We start from the raw sequence: 27,842 nt of genomic DNA, 5'->3' as shown, positions 1-27,842 counted from the left end.
CCCCAGATCCAGAGCATCAGGTCCCCGCAACTCTGATGGCTGTGTGTGCATGCACTCCCCCATGGCCAGGACAGCCTGGTAGGGTCCTACTCCTTCAAGCGGGGACCATGTGTGGCCCATCCGGTGATCCAGATACCAGGGGAGCCCCATGCACCCCTCATTGGTGGGCTATGCACATTAAACCCCATCAGGTTCTTTGTCCTTCCGTTCATTCATTCACACACTCATTTTATTTTGCACCTACCATGTGGCTTGTGCTACAGACACAGAGTTGAGGAAAAGTAACACAAGACCTGCCCATGGAGCTCCTGGTCTAAGAGAGCGCAGATAACAGTTAGACCCCCGATCCCTGTTACTGTAACTGCGTGTGTGCAGGGAGGTACTTGGAAGGATCGAGTGTTCAGTGGGCACCCCCTGACAACAAGACGCTTGCTGGCTGAGCTCTCAGCATCAAACTGCCCGTCTGGGTGGGAGCCTGGTTGCTGCTCCAAGAGAAGACATAGCCCATGTGTGGCCCTAAGCCAACAACCAGCTTCAGGCCAGAGAGGAGCTGGTCCCACAACCTCTGAACCTTGGCTGGGGAGACGAGTGCTGGTCTTGACTTCCTGTGTGCCTACCTGCATGTGTGTGTGAACACACGCACACTCTTGCACTGGGCTGCTCACCATCCCTTGCATGGCCACCCTGGAGCCCCCTCCACTCACCTCTGCAGCCAGCTGGAGAGACCCTTGCTTAGGGCCAGGCCCCAGGGTTTTAGAGCCTCCCAGAGAGTGGAGCGTCAGAAGAAATCTGACTGGTCTCCATCTGGTGCTCGGGCCACTGGGGTTTGGAGCCACTCCCTGGTGGCCCTCTGCTCCCTGCATGGGGGCAATCAGGCCACTTCTCAAAGATTTCCAGGATTCAGGGCCCTGGTGGGAGGCTGACGGTGTCAGCCCACTCACTGCTTTGGACATGTCCAGCAGTGCCTCCTCACCATCAGCCCCCTGGACCTGGCCAGCCCTGGGTTCACACCGCACCAGTGCCTCCTGCCCGTTGCCCACACTGGCCTAAGAGCTTCCTCAGAAACACATGGACTACAGCACGGCCCGCATCGCTGCTCAGCTTGTTGAGTGGGTCAAGTCTGACCAAGGGTGCTGGCCCGACTCCCCTCAGGGGAGGATGCTGGAGCTCCTGGAAGCCAGTCAGAACGAGGGTGGGAAGTGAGCTTGGAGATTGGCCCGAGCAGAGCAGGGACACAAACGGGTCCTTGTTCACCTCTGGTCGGGCCAGGCCTCTGCTGGCCCCACACCCGGGGACTGGCTATTGGGCAATCAGTTTGCCTTTGGGGCCTGGGTCAGTGTACCAGTGCAGACAAAACGTGGATTATTTCGCAGCAGAATGACAAATCCTTGAAACTCCTAACTGTTCACTCACCGATCCTCAAAATCTTTTTATTTTCTGAGCCTTAGTATGTAGGGCATGTGCCTAGCACCCTTCCTGCCTCCAGGAAGAAGTCCTATATACCTATATATACAAGACTTGGCCCAAAGGTCATCTTCATGGTGGTCTGGCAGCCAAGAACCCTTCTTTCCTGCCCTCCCACCTTGTCTGACCTTGTCGTGTGGTCTTGCCTGGGTCTGTGCCACACACCAGCCTGAGCTTTCCCCTCCAGGAGCTGTTTTAGCCCCGAGTCCAGCACAGTGAACACAGGACAGGACAAGACCGAAGGTTCTTACAGGATCAGTGAATCATTCTCAGGATCACCTCTTGTCAGAGTCTCATCTGCTGTTTACACGGCCTCAACTGTGTCGACCCTCAGGCCTCTGGGGTCTCACTACCCACAGAGCCCTCCTGGTGTACTTCTGGGCCTCAGGACCGTGGTGTTCATGGAGGAAACCTGTGGCTTGGGGAGGGTCAGCCTTGCCCCTGCCAGGTGGGTTCACTGTTTGCATCTCCTGCTTGATGAAGAGCTTTCTGCTAGGACATGTGCTGTGCTATGTGCCTGTCTCTCCAGTTGCTGTGGGTGGGAGCACTGGGGACTCTTCCCTTCACAGCCTGGCCATGCTGTTCCTTCAGTGATTCTGAGGTCACCCCTGGTTCCAATCTGGGCTTGCACATCTGTAAGATGCGGGCTGGGCCGGGTCCCATGCTGACTCCTGTCAGCGACCTCACCCCCCCCTTTCCTAGCCCTGCCAATCAGTAAGCACTGACTTATAGTGGACCCTGGGAGGAAGGAGTGGCCAGCCCCATGCCTGGGCTGAGCCTTGGCTATTGAACATGGGTCGTGCTTGGAGAGCCAGGAGGGGTCAGAGCAGCAGCTGCATGATGCCCACTGACAGGAAGTGTTCTCAGACCCCTGTCGCCCTGAGAGACCAGGTATGGAGTTTGGAGGCTGAGGCTCCTCTGAGTTCCCTGGGCCTTGTGCTTACTGGGGACATTACACAGGTCACGTAATAGTGTTAAAGGCCACTTCCAGGGCTCGATGGGGACCAACTGGACAAACTGAAGGCAGTGGGCAGGCCAGTGTGCAGGGCTGAGCTGGGGCCCTCCCTTGGGCAAACAGCTGGCAGAGGTGGTGAGGCCAGGCCAGTGGGGTCAAGACCACCAAAGGGCCCAGCTACACTGTCCATACTGAATCCTCCAATGGCCTATGGGTCTGACTTGGGCTGCCTTAATGATGTGTCCCAGCATGTCCCGTGGTGCCCCTGGTACATGACCCCAGTTCACAGAAGAGTATACTGAGGCCCGGGGAGGTTTAGGAGCCTGATCACAGTGGCATCTATGTCTCTGCAGCTATGTGTCTGGACATGAGCTATGTGGCTCAACTAACAGGAACATGGAATGATGCTAAAAATTGGAGAGATGGGGCAGCCTGGGTGGCTCAGCGGTTTAGTGGTGCCTTCAGCCCAAGGCCTGATCCTAGAGTCCTGGGATCAAGTCCCATGTCAGGCTCCCTGCATGGAGCCTGCTTTGCCCTCTCCTGTGTCTCTGCCTCTCTGTGTGTGTCTCTCATGAATAAATAAATAAAATCTTTTAAAAAATTTTTAAAAATAAATAAAAATGAAAATTGGAGAGATGCTGTTTAAGGCATAAACTTGCAGCCAATAGATAGGTGGGTCCTGGGAAGTAGGATGCAGCCAACCTGCATCCTAATCCTCAGGCTTGGGAAGAAATTAGATCTTAACTGCTCCCACTGCACGGGGTGGTCAGGCCTGCTGACCTATGTTGCCATGTGAATGTATCAGACCAACATGTCGAACCCCCTGAAACTCACATCATGCCACAGCCCAATAATATCACGGTAAAAACGGAATTAAAGCCCATGGCTGTATGTGTCTCTTCCTCCAGGATGGCCGGGCAAACACAAGCTTTCACGGGGCCTCTCTGAGTCCTTGTCCCCACAAACATGGTAAGTGGAGACGGTGTGCACGGTTTCATGCTTTTACAAAGAAGCTGGAACCCCAGGTTGTGGTTAAACCTGCCAACGGGGCAGGCATCCTGGGGACCATGGAGAGCCCACCACAGCCTCTCTGCCCATGCAAGCCCAGGGGAGGCAGGGGGAAATTGGCACCTCCCAGCCACCAGTCTGTGTCAGAGCTGCAACAGGGACAATTTCTACCCCCTGATGGCCCCAGGGTAGACCCTGCTCTTCTCAGAACTTAAGAGTCCCCTGAGGCCTCACATTACACAGAGGATGGGCCTCAGCAAGGGGTAGGGAGCCCCTGCATCAGCAACCCAGAGGAAGCACAAGCACAGGAAGATGGGCCCTGGTGGGCTACGGGTCATGCGGAGGCCCAAAGGTCAATGGGGGGGATGGTAGGTAAGTGGTCTCCAGTGTGTGGCCCCTTGAGTGGCCCCAGGGCCCCTGGGAAAGTCGATGCTAAGTTTGAGAGTCTCCCAGCTGAACCTGCTCATCCCACAAGGGAAAGGGCTGGCCCAGGTCCACTTGGGCCCTCAGTTCATTGGGGAGGCACATGGCTGCAGCCCAGAGCAGGGCCTGGGTCATGGGGAGGGGCCCTGCTCTCCTGCCGGCATGCACTCTGCCTGGTGGACCACACTTGGTCAGAGCATTTTAAGATACCGTCTCGGCCTGCACATTTTCTACAGATGCCTCTGTGTATGTGTCTTGGCTGCTAGGAATTCCTCGGCCCCAAACAGCTGTTGGCAGATGGCTTCTCTGGGACACAAACACATCCACGTACACGTTTCTGTTCTTTGTAAGAGGAAAGAAAAGCAGATAGCCAGTTTGCAGGGTCTGCAGCATGCACAAAACACATGGCCGAGCTGCATCCCCGGCCATAGAGAAGAGGTAAATCAAGGCAGATCGGACATGCAGGGCTGGAGGCCCTGCCCTGCAAACCATCAACACAGCAAAATAGCAGACAGGAGACGAATCAGGAGACAGAGTGAGGCCTCTTCACCATGTGTGGTGTTTCCGGAAATCTGCAGGCTGGGAGGATAGCCTAGTGAGTGCCTCGCTGTGGGCACCCCGGTCCCAGCAAGGCAGGCTCCAACTCCCAAGACGGCCCTGCCTCAGCAGCCTATTGCCAAAGGGCCAGGACCTAGTGTCCAAGGTGCTGGACTTGTGCCCTGGCCACCTAGTCACTCCCTGTTGATATTTAAACCCTCTGGATCTTCAGTTTCCTCCTCCTTAAAGGAGAGTTGGCAATAAAAATAAAGCCTACCTCTGTGGTTGAAAAGGTGAGATGACTTGATGCGAGCCACGTAACATCCCCTGTCGCCTGCTCCGATGCAGGCCAGAGCAGAGATGGAAAACCCTGATGGACACGCAAAGATGAGGAAACGGCCTTCTTGAGTGTGAGGGTCAAAACTCAGCATGGCTGCCTGGGACACACGTTCCTTCTACAGCCACGTCAAGACATTAAAGAGGAGGAGGAAGAGAAGTACATGGTGGGGGAAGCAGGGACACACTCTCCCCAAGGGGACAATCGCCACCAACACATGTCCACACTGCACCAAGATACATGGATACGGGGGGCCCCAACACCATCCAGTAGTTCTCTCAGACGCAGGAGCCTAGAGCAGGACAGCAGGGAGCCTCCCACCCACCTAGGCAAGGGCAGTGGGGACCCAGGCCAGACCTGGGGATCAGCACATTTGCTGCCTGTGACCTCTCCAGGCTGTGTGGACAACCTCTCATGGGCCTGTGAGGACCCCCTGCAGCCCCACAGCCAGCAGAGACCTCAGCATCCAGCCCAGGCACAAGGCTTCATCCTGGAACCCTCACGCTAGGCTGCTGGAGCACAGACTACCATACGGCCTTTGGACAACTTTGGCAGGACGTACCACAGCCCACTACCACCCCACCCTGAGACCAAGTACTTCACTCTGAGCATATTGCACCTCCCAAAAACAGCGTTCTCCAAAAGTACAAGAGTGGTCATAGCAGCGTTATTAATAATATCCTCAAACTGGAAGCAAGCTGCACATCCATCAACAGGGGGATGCACTCATACAACGGAACCCAGTTCGGTAAGAGGAGCAGATGTGCTGCAGGTAGCGGCATCTTGCAAGCACAGCACTCAGCATAAGGCATCTGGCATGTTCCACACAATAAAGGGCCAGGGCAAGCTGTCTGCATGCAGGAATTAGATTGTAGCAATGCTTAGGATATTTACTCTTGACCTAATCCAATCTCTCAACACACAGAGAAGGAGGTTGGGGGGTCGGAGGGCGAACAGATGAATAGCAGAGATGAAGAGTCTTTAGTACCTTTGTCAACCCTGATGCTGAGAAGAGGTTTTGGTGAACATGCAGGCCGTGTCTTACCCGGGGGCGCTAGCAGGTTGAATTGTCCCCCAAAAGGTACGTCCAAGTCTGAGCCCTGGTACCCATGAACGTGGCCTTACTCGGAAGCAGGGACTCTGAGGTGGTGATGGTTACGTTGAGGTCACACTGGAGCAGGGTGGGGTCCTCATGGAGGACGGGAGCATGGATGTACACGCATGGAGGAGGCCACGCAGCCAGGAGCTGGACGAGGCAGGAAGGACCCTCCCCTGGAGCCCAGAGAGGGAGCGTGGCCCGGACACCTTGGGTTCATACTTCTGGCCCCAGACACTCAAACAGGGGTGCATATGTAAGTGTAGAATTCAAGTATCATCAATGAGGAATTAGGAGGTTAACCTACATTTTAACAGTATCAGGGACGGTTGTGGTCCTGGGCTGGGGTGCGCCTGCCTTGAGATCTGAGTAGCACCCCAGCTGCGCTGGGGTCAGTTATCTGCATAGCCTATTCCAGCCTCACCTCCTGACTGTGTGGCCTTGGGTGACCTGGGTGCCCTCAGGCATGTCCCCCTGCCACCCTAAACTTTGGTCTGTTCCTCCATGATGGGGTTCTTCAGGGGGTCTGTGATACCCTTGCGCCGCACCCAAGACCTCAACCTTGTCCACCTTCAGGCCAGGTACAGTGAGCTTCCCGTGGGGAAAGCTCCTGAGGTTTTAGGTTTCCCCAAGCCTTGGATGACAGTCATTACCAGCCCAAAGACCATCCAGACTTCACTGAGCCTGACTTGCAGGGTTTTTCTTGTTTCTCTCTCTCTCTTTAATTTTTTGCAAGCAAGGCTAGCCCTCAGAGCACCAGCAATCATAACCCCAGTAATGTCATTCCTGTTGCTGAAGTTAGTTTTCCCTGAGAAGCTACCAATGGGTCATGATATCTCCCCTTCCTCACGGCCTCTGAAGACACTTTGATCCCAAACCACATATAGGCACAGGAGGCGTTCTAGCCTCTGGTGTGCACTTCACTGAGGGGCTCCAATGCTGAGGGACAGCCCAGCAGTGCTGGTTATGATGGGACCCTCACACTGGCCTCCCGGGCGCTGGCTGACCCTAGGAGAAGCGCGTCTGTACTCCTTTTCTGGCCTGCCTGCAGTAGCACCAAATAGTCACCTTCCCTGGGATAGTCAGACCCCAAAACCCCAGAGTGCCCAGAAATCATTGTAGAGCTCGAGTTAACACTATGGAGAAAACTGCAGGTGACTCCCTGGATCTCCCACCAAACCCAGCACTCAGCCCATGCTGGGCATCAAGTCCTTTTCCTCCCAAGACATGGAGGGACCCTCAGCCTCACAGAATCCAGCCTGGGGCCATGTAAGGAAACCGAGGCCCAGAGCAGACAAGGGGCATCTGTAAGGTCACAGGCAAGGGAGCAGCAGATGACACTCGATGCAGGCACGTTTGCTCTGCAAGGCTCCAGGCCACCACATGCACCTCTCTGCTGGGTGCCCCTGCCCCCGGGCAGAACCCTTCACTCACCCTAGCCCTGAATCTACACCACCGCCTCGTCTGACACCCAACAAAGCCTTCCCCTCACTCACCACTTGCACCTCTCTGCCAGCAGTAGGCATGGACCTTCTTGCTGACTGGTGCTCCCTGAGGGGAGTCCAGCATTCACCCTCTTCCAGCTCTCGGGTCCCCAGGTCTGGAGTGCTAGGACCTCAACCTCAGGCCTCAGCTGGAGGTCCCTTCTGAGAAGCTATCCAGCTGCCTAACATGTACTCACCAGCCCCCCGTCACACCTGGAGGTGAGGGTGGCTGCTCACATGCTCATGTCTGCCACTGTCCGCCCACCCCCTCATTTGCTCTGTACACACATACACAGCACCAACACTGAGTTCGGCCCCCACTCCCGGGGCTGTGGTAGGAGCAGACACACACTGCTCTCCATCCCACCTGAGCAGCAGGAGAGTGGGGTCTGCACAGTGTGGATCCGAGGCACGAGGCCAGGCCCCAGGGCTCTGTGGGCAACTGTGGGATGGCTGTGCATGTTTCTGCCAGGAGGTGCTCACAGTTGGCATCATGCGCCTACCTGTATGGCCGTTCTTCAAGAAGCAAGTTGGAATTGTTGCAAAGTGCCCATACTCTCTGGCCTGTCCAACTGTCTCCACCGCACATTGCTAAACCACCAGCTCCTCCCAGTTGCCTTTGAGAAACGTGGTGCCTGTGGCCACACCACCACCAGGCCTGCTGGCTCTGTGGACAAGCCAGCACTTGCAAACTCCGGTCACTCTCCTCACCTGCATCACGGCATACCTAGTTCACAGAACATTTACATGCTACACTAAAAGCACAGGCACTACCACGCCAAAATAGGCACAGTGGACACCCTCAAAATAAAAAGCTCGTGCTTTGAAGGACCCCACATATGTGATGAGGGCCTCATGTGCAAAATAAAGAACTCTTACAACTAACCAAACAAGCCAACCAAAAAATAGCAGATCTGAAGAGACATTTCCCCAAAGAAGATACACAAATGGCCAACAAGGACATGAAAAGATACTCAACATCACAAGTCATTAGAAAAACGTGGGTCAAAACCACAAGGAGGGGATCCCTGGGTGGCTCAGCGGTTTGCGCCTGCCTTTGGCCCAGGGCCTGATCCTGGAGTCCCGGGATCGAGTCCCACGTCGGGCACCCGGCATGGAGCCTGCTTCTCCCTCCTCCTGTGTCTCTGCCTCTCTCTTTCTCTCTCTCTCTATATATATATATCTATCATAAATAAATAAATAAATAAATAAATAAATAAATAATAAATCTTTAAACAAAACAAAACACAAGGAGACACCACTTCACACCAGCAGGGGGGCCAGAATCAGACAGGTAGTAAGAGGTGCTGGCCAGGGCACAAGGTCGCCGTGCAATGTAAGCGGTGTGCCCCGTGGGAAACACTCTGGCAGCCCCTCAGTTACGTTCAGTTATTATCAGATTCAGAAACTCCAGTCCTAGGCTTAGACCCAAAAGAAATGAAAACACAGGTTCACGCAAACACATGGACATGAAGGTTCACGGCAGCGTTATTTGTAACAGCCCCAAAGTGGAAATAATCCAAATGCCCATTAACTGGTGGAAATACAAATAAAACATGGCCCATCCACAGCATATGCAGTACCATTTGGCCGCAGACAGGAGTAGGGCACCGCCGCCCGCCGTGCATGGATGAGCCTGGAGCGCACGATGCGCAGTGAAAGAAGCTGGTCACAACGAACACATATCCTAGTGTATGTATATAAAATTCCAGAACAGGTAACTCCACAGACACAGAAGATGGATCGGTGGTGGTCCAGGGGGAGTCGGGGAAGGATGGCAACACAGGGTTCCTTCTGGAGTCACCAAAAGGTTCTACCGTGGATGGTGGTGGTGGACATGCCCTTCTGTGAATAGAGTAAAAGCTACCGAGCCGCAGGCTGTAAGTGGGCGAACTGTGTGAGAGGTGAATTACGTCTTGATGAAGCTGTTGGAAAGCTTACTTACTTAATCCTAAAGCAAGAATGTCCAGAAACAGGAAAAGTACTTCATAATATGCTACTGATAACTTATAAAGCCATTAGAGCTCACAGAAGAAAGTTTTTCTTAAAAAGAACTATTAATCATGGATTTTAATTTTGTAATGCTATGGTCATAAACCACAGCTGTTTTCATGTTCAGACCGCAGCACTGGGGACGGGAATGGCGTGTGCAGCCTCCTCAGGTCGTGGGCCTGGGCCCCGGGGTTCCTCAGGGGAGAGCAGGGTGCTGGCAACAGGACCACGATCAATGCCAGACTCAGGACATGGTCAGCGAGGAAGGTCTGGGTGTGAGGAAGCACTTGGGTCCAAGCCAGCAGAAATAGCAAGAGAACCAGGCGAGAGGGACATCAGAGACCCAACGTGTGTCCACTCTGCCCGGGGCGGGTGGCGGAGGGGGGCGTCGGCTGCCCAGGAACGAGCTGACCTCAGAACACCCACCGTGGCTCTGGCTCCAGCAGTCCAGCTGGCAGCCATGAGCATGTGCTTGCCCTTCTTGGCCTCAGTTTCCCCAACTGCCTAGAGACTCTCAACCCTGTTTCCATGGCTACCACCTGGCCTCAACATCCCCACTCAGCCCACAGGTCACACTGGTCTTTGCCGAGCACTGGCACAAGCCCTGCCCCAGACTGTCCACGAGTGGCCTCGGCCTTCGATGCTGGAGAGGCAGGACCAGGCATCCTTCCTGCTCTAAATGGGCTGAGGACTGACAGTTTAGGAGAGAAGGGGCAAAGGTGAGCCACGTGAGCTTCCCAGGGACCCAGGAGCCTGGCTGTCCTACCTGCCAGATCTCTACACTCAGCTCCTCCCGTGACCTTGGGTGCTGCCCACCATGGCTGCCGCAGCTGGGGGTGAGGAGACGGAGAGGAAGGCTGGGGCAGTCGCGTGGGGAAGGCAGGTGGAAGGGGGGGGAGTCAGGGAGACCAAGGGGAGGGGGAGGTGAGGAGGGGGGAGGCAGGTGGAGGGTGGGGGAGGAGGTCAGGGAGATGGGGGAGGGGGAGGGGGAGGGGGAGAGGAGGTTGGGGCAGTGGTGGGGGGAAGGCAGGTGGGGAGGAGGGGGAGGGGGTCAGGGAGACCAGGGGAAGGGGGGAGGTGGGGTAAGGGGGAGCTGGGCAGAGGGGGAGGCCGGAGCGGTGGTGGTTAGGGAGATGAGGGCAGAGGGGGAGGCTGGGTACCCTGGACTTTGGGCTCCACCTTGGGCAATCTACACCATTTCTCCAAGCTCCAGCTTCCTCCTCTTTATGTGGCAGAACAACAGCAGGAGTAATAATCCTTCCTATAACTCCCAGAGGCGTGCTGACGGAACAACAGACCTGTAACCCTTGGCACAGGGCCAGGCCCAAGGGACGCACACGGCAGCCACTCAGGCAACGTTACCATTATTGCTGTTGTTAGAGCCTACACTGGGCATCCCGTCCACAAGTGCTCACACAGGTAATCCCACGGAGGGGCGGGAAGAGCATCCTCGTGGCATCAGGGACCTGGAAGTAGTCCTTCTGCCTCAGCTCCCCTGTGAGAGGCCACACCCTTTCAACTATTTTCCTCAACAGAGGGGCTGAAATAATGAAGAAGCCCAAGGAGCCTAGGATGTTCCATGAGGAGCCCATGCCTGCCTAGTCCTCAATTCTTTCCAGAATGTTCCACAAGGAGCCCAGGCCTGCCCAGGCCTCATTCCTTCCAGAATGTTCCATGAAGAGCCCATGCCTGCTTAGTTCTCAATTCCTTCCAGAATGTTCCACAAGGAGCCCAGGCTTGCCCAGGCCTCATTCCTTCCAGAATGTTCCAATGAGGAGCCCAGGCCTTCCCAGGCCTCATCCCTTCCAGAATGTTCCAGGAGGAACCCACACCCTCCCCAGGCTACGTACTCTCCAGCTGTGTGGACCCTGCCACAGTCATCCTTCTGGAGTGGGGGGCTACATGAGCCATGCTGATTGTCCACATTCCTGCATCCAGCCACCTTCCCAAGACAGCCAAGCCCACTGCAGCTCCTTTTTCTATACTGATTCTCCTGAAGGCTCTGTAAAATTCCCTTTCTGCACAGACCCAGAAAGGAGGGGCCCGTATTCACAGACCCCTGACAGCATCATGGGTACCTTCACCACGCCTTAGTGTGGGGCATTTGCACCTTATCCCAGCAGCCCCAAATCACCCCTTTGGTAACAAGTTACCAACTAGTAGCTGTATTTTATTGGGTCTCTAAGGTATTTGGAATGTTTCTCAATTAGTTACCAACCTTTCTGAAATTTGAAAATTAGCAGAAAAGGGTATCTGTATTTCTAGCTTATCCTGAAAACTGGATATCGGGACAGATGGCCAAGATCTGGCGAGCACAGGCAACTGCCCCTTCTGGTGGAGCCCAGGCCCGGCAGCTTGCCATGAGCTCCCACCACCAGCATGGTCCTCGTGGGCACTGGGAGGTACAACCCACACTTTAAATGCAACGAACTCTCTCTTGTCAGTTCACAAATGGCCTTGGTGTGGCTAACAGGAGATGGCACAGCAACCTTGGACCACACGGGATACCTATGCCCCAGCATCATCGGAGCGGACACCAAAAACACGGATGCGCCTCATGAATTTTCTTGCGGTGGCCTGGCTTTCAAATACCCCTTTCTACCACTCCCATAAATTTTCATGTGCCAACAAGTGCCTTAATATTTATTTTGGTAGCACAGTTTCTATTTTATGGAACAGGAAACTACAGTGGTGGGGGGTTTCGATCCAGCCCACCGCTAGTTTTATAAATAAAGCTTTACTGACAGACAGCTATGACTGTTCATTTATGTATCATTTGGCTGCTTTTGGGCTAGGATAGCAGAGCTGAGGCATGGAGACACAGACCATATAGCCTACAAAACTTAAAATACCTATCAGCTGGCCCTTTATAGAAAAACAGTCTGCTGATCCCCGAGGCATGCAGGAGAGGCGAAAGCCGCCTCCTCTAGGAGCATTCTTTGGTGTCCATATTCAGGTTCCTTGTTTGAAACATTTATGCTCACTGGGGTAGGAATGATCTGCCAGTGGGTGAAGGTTGGGATGGGGAGGACTGGGGAGGCCTGGGAGAGAAGGAGGTGAGGATGCAGGACCCCTGTGTTAACTTCTTGCCTTGATGCAGAGAAAGCCCAGAGCAGTCACCCAACAGTTCACCTCAAAACACCTCTGGGAGGAAACACTGCATTTTCCACCAGAAACTTGGTGCTGCACACGCTGGTACAGACATGTCTCTGCCCCTGGTATCCCAGTCCCAACCAGCCCCCAGCACTTACTTCATGGGTTTGAACAGCGCTTGCCCATAATTCTGGAACGTCATGATGAGCTTGAGCTGCGTGCCCCCCGACTTCATGGCTGCAAGGGAGAGGGAAAGAGATATGGAGTCACTTGCTACCCAAGACTTCTCCTATGGGCAAGTGAGGCCAGCTCCCACTCTGCTCCAACGGCCACTGATGCTGATACACACTCCCACCTGATATTTAGGTGCTGGTGCTGGAGGCAGGATCTCTCAGACAGTCTGACCCAGACACAAAGGGACTGGCTTCTAGAAAGGATGGTCAAGTATATGTACATCCCAGCAATGCCTCCCTCCCCAGACACCTGGATGACCTACTTATACGCCCCCCCAACCCCTCCCCACATTACTGCTTGCCCAGTATAAGTTTCTGGGGTTCAATTGCAAGTCTGAGCAGGGTTAGTCTGAGGAGACCCTGGAGACCTCTTGGCCAGAAGCACCTGACTCATCACAGAGGGCTTCAGGGGCTCTACATGGACACTATGGGGGTAGAAGTCTCCAAAAGCATCATTATGGCTTCCCAACTGCCACACCAGCTCAGCAGCTTAAAGATTTTTTGAAAATACCTGCTCTTCCCCAGACTCTGGATCTCCTATATGCTGATGGAGTTGAAGGAAGGAAAATATTCAGGGGTTTCCCCAAGATGTGGGGCCGAGAGGCTGGGTTTGGTCTGTGGCCACCTTCGAAGCTGAGCTCACTTACCCACCCCACCTTCTGCATGGCAAGAGCCCCAGACCATGTGAAGCAGGCCACATGGAGGGCCGCTTGCATCCACACCAGGCACGAGCTGTGCTACTGTCACAGGTATGACCAAGGAAGAGGCAAAGTATCCCCACCAGAGTCTGTGTCTGGTATGGCATGACAGCAAGATGACTTCAGGCTTTGGTACAAGAGGACAAAAGGCCCTGGAGAACCCTTAGGAAGGCCTCTCTGAGGAGGTGACACCTAAGCTGCTCTGAGGGAGGAGTAGAGGTTGGCCTGAACACACTACGGAAGGCAGAAGGAATGCACAGGCCTTGAAGAAGGAGAGAATTAGGCACATTTATAGCCTTCGAGGAAGCGCGTGGGGCCCCCCCATCCCAGTGGGTAGGAGGGAAGTGGGTTGGGGGCCTGGGTATGCAGCAGCTCTCAGAGGGGTCCTTCCAACACGGGGTGAGTGGTTGGTGCTAGGCAGCAGAATAGCCAGGAACCAGGTAAATGCTGTCCCCCACAGTGTAGAGGGCTGGCTACAAGGGTGTAAGGTAGAAGCCAGGGGAAGGAGGCCAAGGCAGCCATAGCAGACAATGGTGGTTTGGATGACAGAGATGGGGATAATGGAAAAATTTAAGAAATATCTGAGGCTCCAAGGAACCAAGGAACCATTTAGTGGAGTAGGTGTGGGGTGTGGAGGGGAGAAAGGAACCTAGGATAACCCTTGGGTTCCAGTTGGAGCAGTAGATGAATGGGGAGGAATGTGCATGGAGGTGAAGATCAAGGCCAGATGAGTAGAGATGACTGAGGGGTGCCATATTGGAGGGGCACCATAATAGAGGGGCACCATACTGGAGGGTGTCATACTGGAGGGCACCATATTGGAGGGGCATCATATTGGAGGGGTGCCGTATTGGAGGAGCACCATACTGGAGAAGCACCATATTGGAGGGGCACCATACTCAGAGGGTGCCATACTGGGGGGCTTTGGTATGGAGGAGCCTTGAGGCTGGAGTCTCTGCCCAGCTTCCTATGTCCAGGCGCCTGAGAGGGAGTCTTCACTCTCCCTAATCTTGGTTTCCCCCTTGTACTGGATGGAGCTCAGCAGATGCCTGCCCAGCCTTCTTTATGGCGCTATAGTGAAGGTCAAGACAAATGAGAGCAATGTATTACTTGATCTGACAATGCCTCAGGTTGACCACATGCAGCACGGGGATGACAATCACATCTACCTCGCAAGACTGCTATCATAATTAAGTGGGTAATGGTTGTGAAGCATCCGGAATGGCACAGGGCACATGGCACATTCAAGATGGCAAACTGCCCCATGAGTGCGAAGAATGACCAGGAGGTCTAAGTTCCCTGAGTGTTTTGGGGGGCTCTCATGGCCTCTGACCTACTCCCTGGGTACCCAACCCAGCCACTTGGCCATTCCTTCCTCTGGAGAGTCTGTGGCAGGGACAGCCTGGCTGCAGTCAGACACGCCCTGGTCTTGGGGTCCAGGAGGTGGAGCTGAAGGCATAGCTCCCCCAGACCAGTGTGAGACTTAGGTCTGTCGGTGATTCCCTTCCAGCCTGTACCCTCTTCAGGAACACAAAGCCAGCGATAAATTCCACTTCACTCCAAAACACTAGAAATAGCCTAAAAGTGCCCAACCCTGGGGGCAGAAGTACAATGCAGGGTAATCTCATGTGAGGGAATACTCTGAAGCCCTCTTAACAGTACCAAAGAATTTCTAATGACACAGCAAAGCAGCTTATGAAGCATTTATGCTCCGTGAGCTGCCTTCTTTGGAAGGTGTGTACGTAAGCGGGTGGGAAAATCTGGATGCAGATATGAAGCTACAGCCCAGTGGTTACCCCCAAGAGTAGAACCACAGATGATTTTAATTTCCTTTTTTCCCTTATCTATGCTTTCTAAATTTCTACAATGAACATTTATTACATTTTTAATAAGATGAAAACAGAAGTGATCATTAAGAAAATTAGTGGCCCGATTAAGCCCCATTCGATGTCCCCATTTCCATGTAATAACTGGGGTCACCGGATTTAATTATTCCTTCCCGGGCCAATCGGGGACAGCACATCAGCTCGTTCCAGGGCCTGTAATCCTGGTTTTCTTGAATAATAAATTATTATGCAAATCTGGTCGGTTTAGTCATTCTTGTTCTGGAAGCGAATCTCAATGCACTGTTGCCCCGTGTTTTCCACTGCACTGCCAGCTCCTCTCCGCGGAACAAGCACAGAACTAGAGATTAATGGGCCTTAGAGGCTCCGGGTGACTAAGGACTCTGGAAAGGCCAGGATTTTGCTAACTGCCCTGGACACTGCCTTCCTCTTGTCTGAGGATGTGTGCCTTCCCACCTGGGTCCGCCGTTCACTCTGCCAAGCTGGAGTCCAAAACTGGAAGACACTTGGAATTCTGCTTGGAAATGAGGGATGGTCTCCCTGCAAAAACCCACATGCAAACTCCTCGAGTCATGGCAAAGGCCAAGTGTTCATCTGGGGTGGGTGACAGGCAGATGGAGTGAGTGGCTTTGCTCTGCTGCTACTGAATGAGCCCAATCTGAGGGCCCAGGTGGCAAAGCCAGGACACTAACTAGGCCTCCAGAAGGAGGCTGTGAGTTTGGGGTTTCTTCCTGAACACAGGCTTGAGGAATCTTGTCCCCCGTGCAGGGTAGGGAGGCGCTGTGGAGCAGAGGCAAACTTCAGAGAGGAGCCCATGTGGGCAGCAAGGACCCCACGTGAGAGGTGGTGGACATGCCCTCACCTGGTCAGGTTTCCAGGTTTCTCGGGGGACAGATGCCTGTCAACACCTGGCCAACCTCAGCCCTGAGGACACCTGGGTGCAGTGAGCCCACCATGGACTCCGGGCCAGGCTAAGGCTGGGGCTGTCCTGGCACACACCCAGTGGCCATGTCCCCAGAAGACACTCACCCCAAAGGAGCCCCATTTGCCACCTTCTCTCCATCTCCATGGTCCCACCCAAATCTAGGCCTCACTGTCACCAATTCACTAATACACGGGGGCCACCTACCTAGTTGCCTGGCTCCTTCGAGCCTCTTATATAGGCTCTCACCTCCTCAGCCGGCTCCTACAGGCACGTCCCACCATTCAGACCATGGATATCAGCTCTGTCCTTCCTGCTAACCCTCCAGAGCCATATGCCCCAGCTATGCATTAACATACATTAATTAGCACTGATTAGTGATGATTAATGACATGCAGTAATTATACATATTCATATAAACTAACAGGACACACTATACTTTGTTCTAATGTTCGTGGATGCTATAAATCCCATGACCACTAAGACACTCGGACACTGTGTGGTTTTGCTGTCTTTCCCCTCCGAAGAACTGGAACGGGAACTGCATTTCGTAGGATCCTCCAAGGAAGCATCAAGTAAACCAAGCACGAAGAGCAGCCTGAGGAGGAGAGAGACAGCCGGGAAGGGAAAGGGGGTGCCATCCTGGCCGGGAACCCCAACACTGCCACACCAAGGAGGTGTAAATAGTGGGAGACACAGGGCTCTGGGCTCTGCTGCCAGCTATTCCTGCGTCACACACCTTGGTGATTGCAGGGACAAGTGACCTGGGTCCTGACTCACTGGCTGCAGCCCCCACTCATCAATTTGTTTCTCTGTGGAAACCAGGGTCAATGCTGCCAGGCTCCCTATTTCTAACAAGAACCCCCAAGTCATATTTTCATTAGCCACCTCCTGATTTTTAAATAATGAATTCTATTCTTAAGACACTCGTGGGCCACAAAAACACGCCCATGGGTAAGGCGCTGCCAGGCCACCAGTGGGGCCCTCTGACGTCACTATCCTTGGCCTCTGTCACCTCGTCTTGGAAGTGGGATCAATGTTTGTCTTCAGGGATCATGGTCAGGCAAGTGCTCCAAATATTTTCACAACCACTGCCTTATTTTTAAGTGTGAGAGGAAAGAAGCGCCTGGCCAAGGATGGCTCAGATTTGAGGACTGTGATGCCAGGAGCACTGAGGTCACCTGTTCTTCTCCACCCATCCCACATGCCTCACCCTTGGTGGGACAGGGATCTAACCAGTGCTCTAGATCCCTTGCCACACAGAGCCCCTTATCCTGCCTGCGGGTATCCAGGATGAGGGCCCTCAGAGAGCAGCGTGGTGCATGTTCACTTGTCCGTCATTGGTGGACACCCAGGGCTGGCACTGAGGGGGCTGCTCCAAGTGAGGGACCGGAAGAGGCTCTGAGGCCGGGGTTCTCCTGCCTACTTGCTTAGCAGACCTCTACTAAACTTTAGTCCCTCACAGGCACCCCTGGGGTGTTTGAGCTGTCACCACCCCCAGCCTGGACAGCGGTGTAGCCAAGCTCTTTAAGACAGCTCACTTGGGTTATGATAATTAAATTTACTTCGAGAGTAGAGCGCTGCCCTAGCTGGAGACCAGCACCCTCCCTGGAATGAGAAGGAACGCAATCGGAATACATGCCTGTTGGATTCTGGAACCCCCAGTGGCCTGCTCAAGATGGAAAAAGCAGGTGCCCAGGCACTCATGTGGATTTTTGTTCTTGATCTTGGACTAGACAGTGGGAAGGAGAGCTGAGGAAGTTCTCAGCTATTTGCCACCTTCTCTGGTGCATTGCTGGCACCAGATCGTCCTTCCGGATGGTCTGGGGTGGGCTACGTCCTTCCTCCCAGATGACCCTAAATGCCTCCAGTGAATTGAGCATTTTTGGTTATTGGAGAGCCAGCACCTGGAGACAGGGACCCACTGCAGCCACCCACTGTGCCGTCTCTGGGTCTGGAACTGCCTTCCCAAGGAGTCTGCCTCTGACCAATTACACAGGGTGCCCCCCCTGGGGGGGCCCCTCAGGCAGCTGCCCACCCTGGGCTACCCCAATGACAGTCTTTATTCCTGGAAGCTAGCCGGCCAATTAGTCCTGGATCCTAGCTAGATCATTGAGTGCCCGGGACTTTGGTCCTGTGGAGCGGTTCTCCTTTGTTCACGCACCGACCACAGCTGTGTCCAACCTGGACGGAGCTACGGGGGTGTCTTTCAGCCAGAGGCTGCCTGGATCCTCTCCGTGTTATGTGACTTCTTTTCCTTTTTAAGCGATTCCAAGTACAGAGCAGTTAATTGTGTCATTTATTCTTTGCATCCATAATTGTGCACGATAGCAATTTAATTATCGGCGGCCCGAGCTGAAGGCACCGCATGCCTGATTTCAAGCTGAATAGAGGTAGATAACGTCCCGAGCCTCTTTAAAGGCAGTGAATGGCCGTTACCAAGCAGCCAGGAGCCCGGCTATAAATAAATCTCTGTCGGCCACAGCAGCTGTACCGAAGGCCACACGTGCTTCATGAAGTGGATCAAGTGGTTCTGAACGGGGAGAGTTAATGGAACCCTTCCGACAGGAAGCTCTGGGAACCTTGCGGCAACTTTTCCCCCTTCCAACAACGTTTCTGGGCTCACACTTAACAGCGGGATGCACACCTTGGAGGTTAAAGGGACTACTACGGCTGGATGGCTAGGGGACAGAGCTCTGAGCTGGGAGCAGAGATTCGCAAGCCACCCCCAACCCGGGGCCTGTTTCTCTGCTTGCAGAAGGGGTGTTAGAAGTGGGTTGGATCTCCAGTTCTTTAAACTTAGGCTCTTCTCTACACCACCACTGTGGCTCAGTGTGGCTTCAATGTCTCTCTCCCATTTCACGATCAGGAGGGTGGCGCTGCTGAACCCTGACCCTGAGGCAGCCCTGGGCTCCCCACCACCAGGCCTTCAAAGGCTGCATCCTGCTCTGGGTCACAGCCATGCAGATAGCTCCTAGCTAGGGCCTCCATTTCCAAACCTGCCCAGCTGGCTCTGCTAAGCCAAGGGCCCAGCCAGGGGCTGCTATCTCAAGCAGAAGGTTGGGTTCTTGGTCAAAATATCCAACTGGATGTAGGGCAGACTCTGCCCAGAGAGTGTGCATCTCCAAGGGATGCCTGTAGCCTGGCCCGGGGCCAGCCCCTCTCCTGCTGCTCCCTGTAGACCAGGGCTTTTTCACAAGCATGAACTCACCTGGGACCCACTGCAGCCACCCACTGTGACCTCTCTGGGAAGGCAGTTTCCAAAGGGTCTGCCTCTGACCAATGACACCAGAGCAGCAGGGACAGTGGGGCCCAGTGTTGGCTGAGGCCTCCCATTGGCTTGTCCAGCACAGGTTGCTCTGGTCAAGGAGGCTCTGGCCTGCCCCCGAAACCCTCGTGCCACACATATACCTACTGGCAGGGACACAGCTTAGGCTCTGTTTTGACCTCTTTCTCCTATTCACTCGCTGAGGTCTCTCAACAACCCCATGATACAGGTTTCACAGGTCCACGCCCGTCATCAAAATCTCTGAGGACAGAAGTACTCATAGATTTCAAAGATTTCAAAAATTTCAGATGACAAAAGGCGCAGGTAATGTGTACATCCCACATATTATGTAACGGCCCAAATGGGTCTGGGCAGAACTCCGTAATTAAACACACTCCTATTTCCTCAGAGAAACATGTGAATATTCGCTCCAAGTGAGAAAAATAAGGATTTATAAATAGCTTTGTCAATTTAGGTTTTGCTCCCATATAAGTTCAGGTTGAGTCAGATTTTGCTGAACAAGTTACGTTTGGATTTCAGATTTGCAAGCCAGAGATGATAGGTACTAGGTTAGACCATCTTTATGTTCCATGTGAGAACACCAGAGCATAGAGGTTAATCCACTAGCCCAGACTCACACCACACACAGATGAATCAGTCAACCTTCCAGTACCAATTAGGTCCTACACGGTGATTGGGCAGGACCAGCTTGGCCAGGGCAGTCCAGGCGTGAGTGGCAGAAACACAGACAGCCCACCAGAGACAATGGGCAAGGACACATTCCCAGTCACACCACCAAGCATCCCGCCAGGATGGGATCCCCAGGCATAGGCTCAGTCCACTGTGGTCAGGCAGTCTAGGCACCACTGCCCAGGGCAGTCAGACTACTGTGGGTAGGGGGCGCCTCAAAGACAGGCCCCTGGGGAGACAGAGGGAGGAGGACACTGAGGGTGGGCAACATGCCTGTGAGCCCCAGAGGCCTGTCTTCTCACTCTAGATGCTCCCTGAGCTGCTGGGCCCTGTCCTCTGCACAGTGGGTGTCCAGGGAGAACTGGAGGCTGTTTGTTCCCTGAGGGATATGGTGAGCTTGGCCAGCCTTTGGAATCCCAACAGCCCTTCCTCCACCCCAGACTCTGCACTTGAGAGTGGTGACCCTCCAAGCACGTAGTGCAAAAAAAAACTAGTTCATATTTATAAGCTTGGTCATATGCATCATCTTATTAGAACAAATGCAATGTACCTGAGTAGCCACAAGCCCATTTGACAGATGGGGAGACTGAGGCAAAGAGAGGTGCCACAGACAGCAGCAGCGCAGATTCCTTTAACATTGTACTTCCCTAAAAACATTTCTAATTTTAATATGTTCTCATTTTCCCAGAAGCCCCAGCCCTCCAGATCCCTATGGAGGATATGTCCACTATGACAAGTGCCTGTACTTCATTTAAGCCCTGGGTCAGAAATCTTTTCTTATGGAACATGCTCCATGCCCTCCTTCTAGATGGAGGTCACCTAGATTTTATGTGAATGGTGCTCAAAGCATTCATGCCTCCTCATTGTGTGTTCATGTCCTGCTTGCCCCCGGACGTCTTGGGTCAGTAGCATCAATCCTGCTGAGGTTCGTTCATCCTCAACCCGCTACCCAGAAAGTGGCCTGACATCCAGGAGATGTTCAAGAAAATCTGCTGAGTGGATGAACCAGTGAGTCAACGCCCTGGATACTGGCCTCGTCTATTATCAGGAGTGAAAGGGGCACCCTGGCCGTGGCTGTCCACGGGATGGTCTGTGTTGTGCACATGGCAGGAGGGAGGCTGAGCTTCTCACGGGGAAGGCCGAGGCAGGATGGGGGTCGGGGAGGTGCAGCCAGCTAAGAGAGGAAACACCAGCTTCTTCCTGTTTGCTCCCCTTCCCAAGGGTGAGCAATCACAGGCTAGAGAGAGGCTACACAGCAAGTAGATGCCCAGCAGACACCTCAGTACTGGGCAGAGCGAGCCAAACACAGTCCTTAAAGAGCTCTGGAAAACCCACTTGTCAGCTGCACTCCCCTGTGTCAGCAGCTGGACCGAGCCCCAGGGCATCAGCATTGCTTAGGGGAATGCCAAGAAGACAGTGTCTCGGACTGTCTGCTCCGCAGCACAGGGTGGGTGGGGGCCTACACTCGCGTTACCCCCGACTGGCCTCCCTCCACGCCTTCCCGCGGTGTGAACTCAGCCCAGCTTCCTGCAAAGCCCCCAGACTGTTCCCTCCACCCCAGGGCCTCAGCCCTTCCCTCACTGCCTCTTGGAAGCCACGGTGACTAATGAGGATCTTCACAAATGATCGCCTACAGGCCTGAGAACAATGGCCCCAAACCTCCGTGCTCAGAAACTGCTGCTGACACATTTCCCTGAAATCAGTAATTGGATGCCTTTTTTTGTCCAATTCAGCAGATCCCAAAGTACTCGGTGATATTGCCTCTGAATTACTAAGCGCATGGGCCTCCACCCTAGCAGAGCTGAGCCCTGGTCACTCCCTGTGCATGGAAACGGCAGGAGCAGGGCAGAGCGGGTCTCTGAGCTCTGCCCGCTGTCTTCCTGCTGTGCCGAGGGAGGCGCCCCAGTCAGCAGGGGTGCCTGCTCCTTCCTCGCCCCTGCAGAACGCGACAGCACCTCTGCCTCCCTCACTGGCCTTGCTCAGAGGTATCCCTCCCCTCCTTTACAGGCCTCACAAGCTTGTCCCTCTAGAAGGCTGCCCTCATAAATCACTCCAGGAGGTAATGTTCCAGCAAGGAGCCATGGCTTCCCAGTTCTCCTCCACAGGAAAGCCAGCCCCGACCCAGCAGACCCTACCCCATTGAGAAGCACAGTGAGGGCACCTACCGACACTGGTTATCTTCTGAGCACTCAGGTCGCGCAGCAGGGCTTCGATCGCAGGGTTGTGTCTGGAGTAGAGCTCGTACCGGTTAATGCCGATGTGGAACTTAAGCCAGTTGGGGTAGGAGTCCACTGCCGCCTCCCCCGTGGGCAAGAATTCTTCATTTTCAGTGCCTTCACGTGGCCTACAGAAAATGAAGGTGACCCGGAATCAGCAGGGAAAGAACAGAGTGGTAAAATCTGGATGAATAGGAGGGAGTTGGTGCCAATGCCAAGGTTTTAACTTTGGATCTAAACAAATGCAGATTTATTCAAAGATGCCTCTGCTCAGACAGGACCCTGCGGACACCCTGTACTTTTTCCGCGGCTGTTGTTCTACTAACTAATAACATATCTAAACTGTAATTCTTACTTACCCTCGGGAGACGCCCAGACAGCTATAACTAAATCAAGACTGAGCCCAGAACATCAGTGCCAGGCCCTACCGCGTCTGTCCTGGGGTCACGAAAACAGCCCAACAAGTGTTATGTCAGCTTGGGGTATGGGAGGCTGTCACTTCTTCCTGGGGGCAGACAAGCAAGCCATCTTTGACCCCGAGCTGTGTGCACATCACAGACATGCCCCGCCTGTCAGAAACCTTCCCTGGACGCTCTGTTTTGGTTCCAACAACCAAGCGTAGAAATGATGCAAGAAGCTAAATTTGATTTTAACGAGAGCAGTCTTGGGTGGGGAGAGAGGAAAGAGTCAGGCACTCACTCCAGCTGAGGCCTAAAGTGAGGACCTGCCGCCCACGTGGGCCCTCCTCACATCTCTGGAGTTGAGGGGCCAGTCTGGGGGAGGACAGAGCCTATTTGCGGCTGGGCTGGAGGGAAAGTGGAACCTGTCTTAACCCTAATTCACCTACGGATGAGGCCCTCTGGCCCCGGGTCCTGTCCCCCAGAGGCCACATCACTGACCCCCAGCCCTGGGCTGTCTCTCCTGGGAAGAGCCCCAGGCCTAGGTCACTGCTCTGATTCTCAAGTTTCTAAGCATTTCCTTGAACCTGGCCAGCAGACAAAGCTCAGAGGCCACCAAGCACCTTGGTGTATTTAGACAGAAAAGCCTGGGCCTGGTCAAATTTCAGGGTAGAAAGGATTTTTATAAGATGTTTTGGAAAGCTAACCTTCCCCCTGAGTTCCTTGGGTAACCTTTTGCAGGTAGGTATTTATTCTGGCCTTGCTGCTAGTTAATATTTCACTACTCTGGGCTGTAGCATCCGTTTATTCTGATCTGTGTGGCTGAGGAGGGCGTGGGGGGGGGGTGTCCTGTTTAAACCAGGACAGTTTAAAGCGATGCTCCTGAGGATGCTTCTCACCTTTTATGAAGCTGTCACCCAACGCAGCTGGCACGGTTCCAAGGGCAGCTGCTGTCTGCACCCTGGCTGGGAGAGCCCTTTTGTTATGCCTCATTGGGGCCAGCACGCCCCTCTGCTAATTTTGTTCTCAGCGGCTGGCTTACAAGGCTCATTAGGCTTTTGCAGACTTTCCTGACGTGTCCACCAGAGAAATGTCGCCGAGAATCTAAAATCCTAGCAGCCAGCAGCTCCCCAGGGAAAGGTTAGGGGCAGTCTCTGTCTCTCATTCGCTCCCTTGCCAGCTTGGGCATGCATTACCTGACTTAGTTTCCAGAGCCAGTGACCAGGACTTTGCAGGCCAGCAACTGCTCTGCTATAGAGTCAGCACTGACCCTCCCTTGACTCCACAGGGAGCAGCTCCCAAACCACCCAGAGGCCCTTCTCAAGGAGGCAGTCACTCCAGAGACAAAGGCACTGCCCTGAGTAGGAGGCGGCATGCTGCCCCGCCCCACAGAGCTCTCCTTGCCAGGGTGGGGACTCTGCCACAGGGGTCCATGCCCCCTGGGGGTTCCTGAGCCCCTACGCCTCTTTAAACAATGCCTGGATGTGCAAGGGCATCTGCGGGGAAGGGGAGCACAGGCTGATGGCTGCTTGAGGGTTCGGGGCCTGCAGGCACCCACCCTGAGCGGCCTCCGGCCTCACTCACCAGTCAGGATTCTCAGCGGCCGCCTTGGGGTTGAACCTGATGTCACTGTTCACATTGAAGAGGACGTCGTCCTCGGTGAGCGGTGGAACGGACACCTGGTAGAGCGGGTGTGCGAACAGCTTCGCCAGGAGAGAGCTGTCCCCGCTCGGGCCAGGGGGCGGCACCGACCGGCGCGGCCCGGGGTCTCGGAGCAGTGGCCGGTGCGCGGCATCGCGGGGCCGGGGCCGGCCGGGATCCTGCCCCTGCAAGGCGCCTTCGGCCGGGTCGGCCGCGGCCGGCAGTTTCTCCAGCGAGTGGGACGTGAGGTTGGAGGAAGGGTCGGAGCTAAAGTCCTGCAGGATACGCAGCGTGTGTTTGTTGGGCCAGCCCCCGTCGCCCGCCGCGGAAGCGGGCTCCCCCGGGCGTCCCCGCGCCTTGGCCCAGCCCGGCGCAGCCGCCTCCACCGCGGGCTGCGCGCACGAGCACCCGGGCTCCCCCGAGGGCCGCACGGCGCGCCGCTCCAGCTTGGGCAGCAAGTCCAGCACGATGTGCAGCGCGCAGGCCACCAGGAACACCATCAGGATGAGCACGCGGAACCTGCGCACCAGGATCATCTTCATGGCCGCGCGGGCGAGGCCGCCTGGGACTCCGGGAGCCCTCCCGGGGCGCGCTCCGCCCGGGCCCCGGCTAGTCTCGGCTTGGCACGAACGCAGTGCCGAGGCACAGGTCAAGGTCCATCTGGCGGCGGCCGGCTACCAGCTCCAGGGCTGTCCCCCGGCGCGCACCACGTGTGGGGCGCCCACCGCCGAAGAGCCCGCTCGCCGGGCCATCTCGGGGGCCGTTCCCCCTCGCCTCTCCGGAGCGGCCGCGCCCTCGGCGGCCGGGCCCAGCGGCCCTCGTCCGCGGAGCTGGGTGCGCAGCCCGGCGAGGCCGCACGCACGCAGCGGCCGGCTTGGGGTCTCTGCGCTCATCCGGCGCGCGGGGGCCCGACGCTGCGGCCCATCTAGGCCAGGGCGCGGCGGCCTGGGGGCGGCGGTGAGACGGCTCGGCGCAGTCCCCTCCGCCGCTCCGTGGGCCGGCCCGGCGGAGAAGGGGCGGCTCCTCCGGGCAAGGCTGGTCTCCCTCCCGCTGCGGCCCGGAGGAGGGGACCTGGAGGGGGAGCCGGGCGCAGGACGGCGGGGACAGGGCGGGGGCGGGCACAGGGCCGGGGGCGCACGGAGCGGCCGGGGAGGTCCCCAGGCAGGTGCAGCGGCCGTCCCCCGAGCGCAGCGCCCGCGCGGCGGAGCCTCTCGGCGCCCCGCGCCCGGGCCGGCAGATATCCGAGAGCCGCGGAGCCGCCCCCCGCGTCAGCGCCCGCAGATTGGCGGAGACGCCGCCCCGCGAGGCACGGCCAGACCCGAGCCGACTCCGCTCCCTCTTTCTCCTCCCCTCGGCCGCGCCCCGCGCTGCCTCTGCAGCTCCGGGCCCGCGGAGGAGAGGGCGCCTCCTTCCCGCGGCTGCCGAGCGAAGACGGAGAGACCCGAGAGACGAAGGCCCGGGCGCGCGGGCGCAGCGAGCCGGCTCCTGCGGGACGGGGAGCGGGCGCGGGCGCTGGGGGGGGGGGTGGGGGGTCCCCCGGGCCGGGCCGCCGCTCGCGGCACCTCCGCCTGCCCGGGCCGGCGGCCGCCAGCTGCAGCCGCGCGGCTCCTCCCCAGATGAGCCGAGGGCCAGAGCCCAGGCCAAGTCCCTCCCCGGAGCCTCCGGGCGTCTGCGCCGCCGGATGAGCTCCCCGCCGGGCGGCGACCTTGTGCCCCCCGCCCCCGCCTCGGGAGGCCCCCGCGCGCCCCGCTGCCGGCGGGGGAAGGAGGGGGAGCCCCGGCGCCGCCGCGAAAGAAACGCGAGGAGCTCGGTATTCGGCCCAGTAGCAAATCCGGAGGGGATGCCGGAGCTGCCCCTGCGCCCGGCCGGGCCTCACCCCACCCCAAGGGGACACGCCTGCGCCTTAACTCTGGTGGCGCGGGCGCCCCCGTGCTAGGATTCGCCTGGCACTGAGAGATACCTGGCGTTTGCAGAGGCCGCACCTCCCTGGCTGGTGTGTGTGTGCCATTTGCTTCCTACGCGCAGAATCACCCACCCATACCCAGGGGCGGGCCACTTCTACGTGGCCTCATCTGGGCCCCCAGTGGGGAATATTCATGTGAATGTCTAAAGTCCTGGTGAGAAGGGTAAGTGACCCTGGCCGGGGAAGGCAGTCCAAACACATCCGCAGCCAAGCAAACAGGCTGTCTGCCCCATGCCCTCAAGGCACTGTGAATTTTCAGCCTCTCTGTGGAGAAGCAGTCTCTGGTGGGGGGCCTGGCGGGGAGCCCCTACTGTCTCGTGCACTTGCGGTGCTGCCTGGGCATCTCCCTGCCCTCTCTGGACTTCAGTTTCCCCTTACCTGCTTTAACAGCACTTCTGTGTCTGGCCCAGGGCCCAACATGCAGTAGGCACCCACTAGCTGCTTGTGGTGAAGAAGAGGAGTCCCCACCCAGCTGGTCAGTGAAGTAAGTGAAGAGGTCACTCAGCCCTTCTGGAGCTGGAAATGGAAGTTGGACGGGCAGAGTGTGAGCGTGGATCTGATCTGGAGATGGAGCTCCCCCTCCTTCCCACACTGACGGCGCCATTTGTGTGCCAAAGAGGTCACTTTGGGCAAGGTTACCCAGAGAGGCCAAGGAGACGGCGTCCACGCTGAGATGGAGGCTCCCTTTCACGAAGGGAGCAGGACCCTGAGCTCCACAGAGCTTCCTTGGCCTTGGGATTCTGTAGCCTCTGGCTGCCTCAGCAGTCCCCTGGTCCATGTCCTCAGGGTGGCTGTGGGGTGGCCTGACCCTATGAACCGTAGACATCATGTAGAGGGGAGCTTATTTTCATGCCCCTCCCCTGCTAAATTCTTTGGGGAGCTTAGTTGGACTTCTGTTCACCACTGGATGGCTCCCTTGCATAGTCCTTGGTTCATTTCAACTATCACCTTGAAGAAGCATTATCTCGCTGACCAGATGGTTTCAAAGTATCCTCACCCCCTTCCCTCAATGTCCCACCATTCTATTTTCCTAGCAACACCACTATTGGAAGGCAACATCCGTTTTTGTTTATGGTCTGTCTCCCCTAAAAGGCACATGCCCCACTAAGTAGGAGCCTTCCATGATGCCTTGTTCACAACTCTGTCCTGGTGCAGAGCAGATGCTCAGAGCAGACCACAAGCCACCATCCAACTTGGGGTCAGGTGTTAGCAAGCTAAGGTGCACACATGAAATGGCCTTTGAAAACGGAGCACATGCTGTAGGGGACGGACCATGAAAACACTTGGCTGAATTTTTATGCCTAGTGTCTTTATACTTTGCTCTGAGGAGTAATTTGATTTGGTTCAATCCATTTATCTGTGGAAATCACAAAAAACAAACACACACAAACACAGACAGAGAGGCACATTCAGACACACATATACACAGACAGATGCACACAGACACACATGCACACATGCACATAGTGCCTGAAGCTCCTCAGGCTTCTGCCTTATGGTCTCTGTACAAAGGCCTGGGGGCCAGGCTGGGCTACTCTGGGAAGGGCTACAGGAGACTGACATGAGGCCCTGTCAGAGAC

General features: G+C 55.7%; 1 protein-coding gene across 1 annotated transcript in view; it reads right to left on the bottom strand.

Annotated features, from left to right (window-relative positions):
- Nucleotides 1-24,841, bottom strand: part of FAM20C (FAM20C golgi associated secretory pathway kinase) — a 47,673-nt gene extending 22,832 nt beyond the window's left edge. The window contains exons 1-3 of the mRNA XM_055340851.1: nt 24,243-24,841; nt 22,210-22,388; nt 12,548-12,626 (exon numbers count right to left, since the gene is read on the bottom strand). Of these exons, the coding sequence (XP_055196826.1) occupies nt 12,548-12,626; nt 22,210-22,388; nt 24,243-24,841 (857 nt within the window). The remainder of the gene's footprint in view (nt 1-12,547; nt 12,627-22,209; nt 22,389-24,242) is intronic.
- Nucleotides 24,842-27,842: the final 3,001 nt, after the last annotated feature.

Source organism: Nyctereutes procyonoides, unplaced genomic scaffold (genome assembly GCF_905146905.1).
Source record: "Nyctereutes procyonoides isolate TBG_1078 unplaced genomic scaffold, NYPRO_anot_genome, whole genome shotgun sequence".
NCBI lineage: Eukaryota > Metazoa > Chordata > Mammalia > Carnivora > Canidae > Nyctereutes > Nyctereutes procyonoides.
This window is presented reverse-complemented; position numbering and strand designations above follow the sequence as displayed.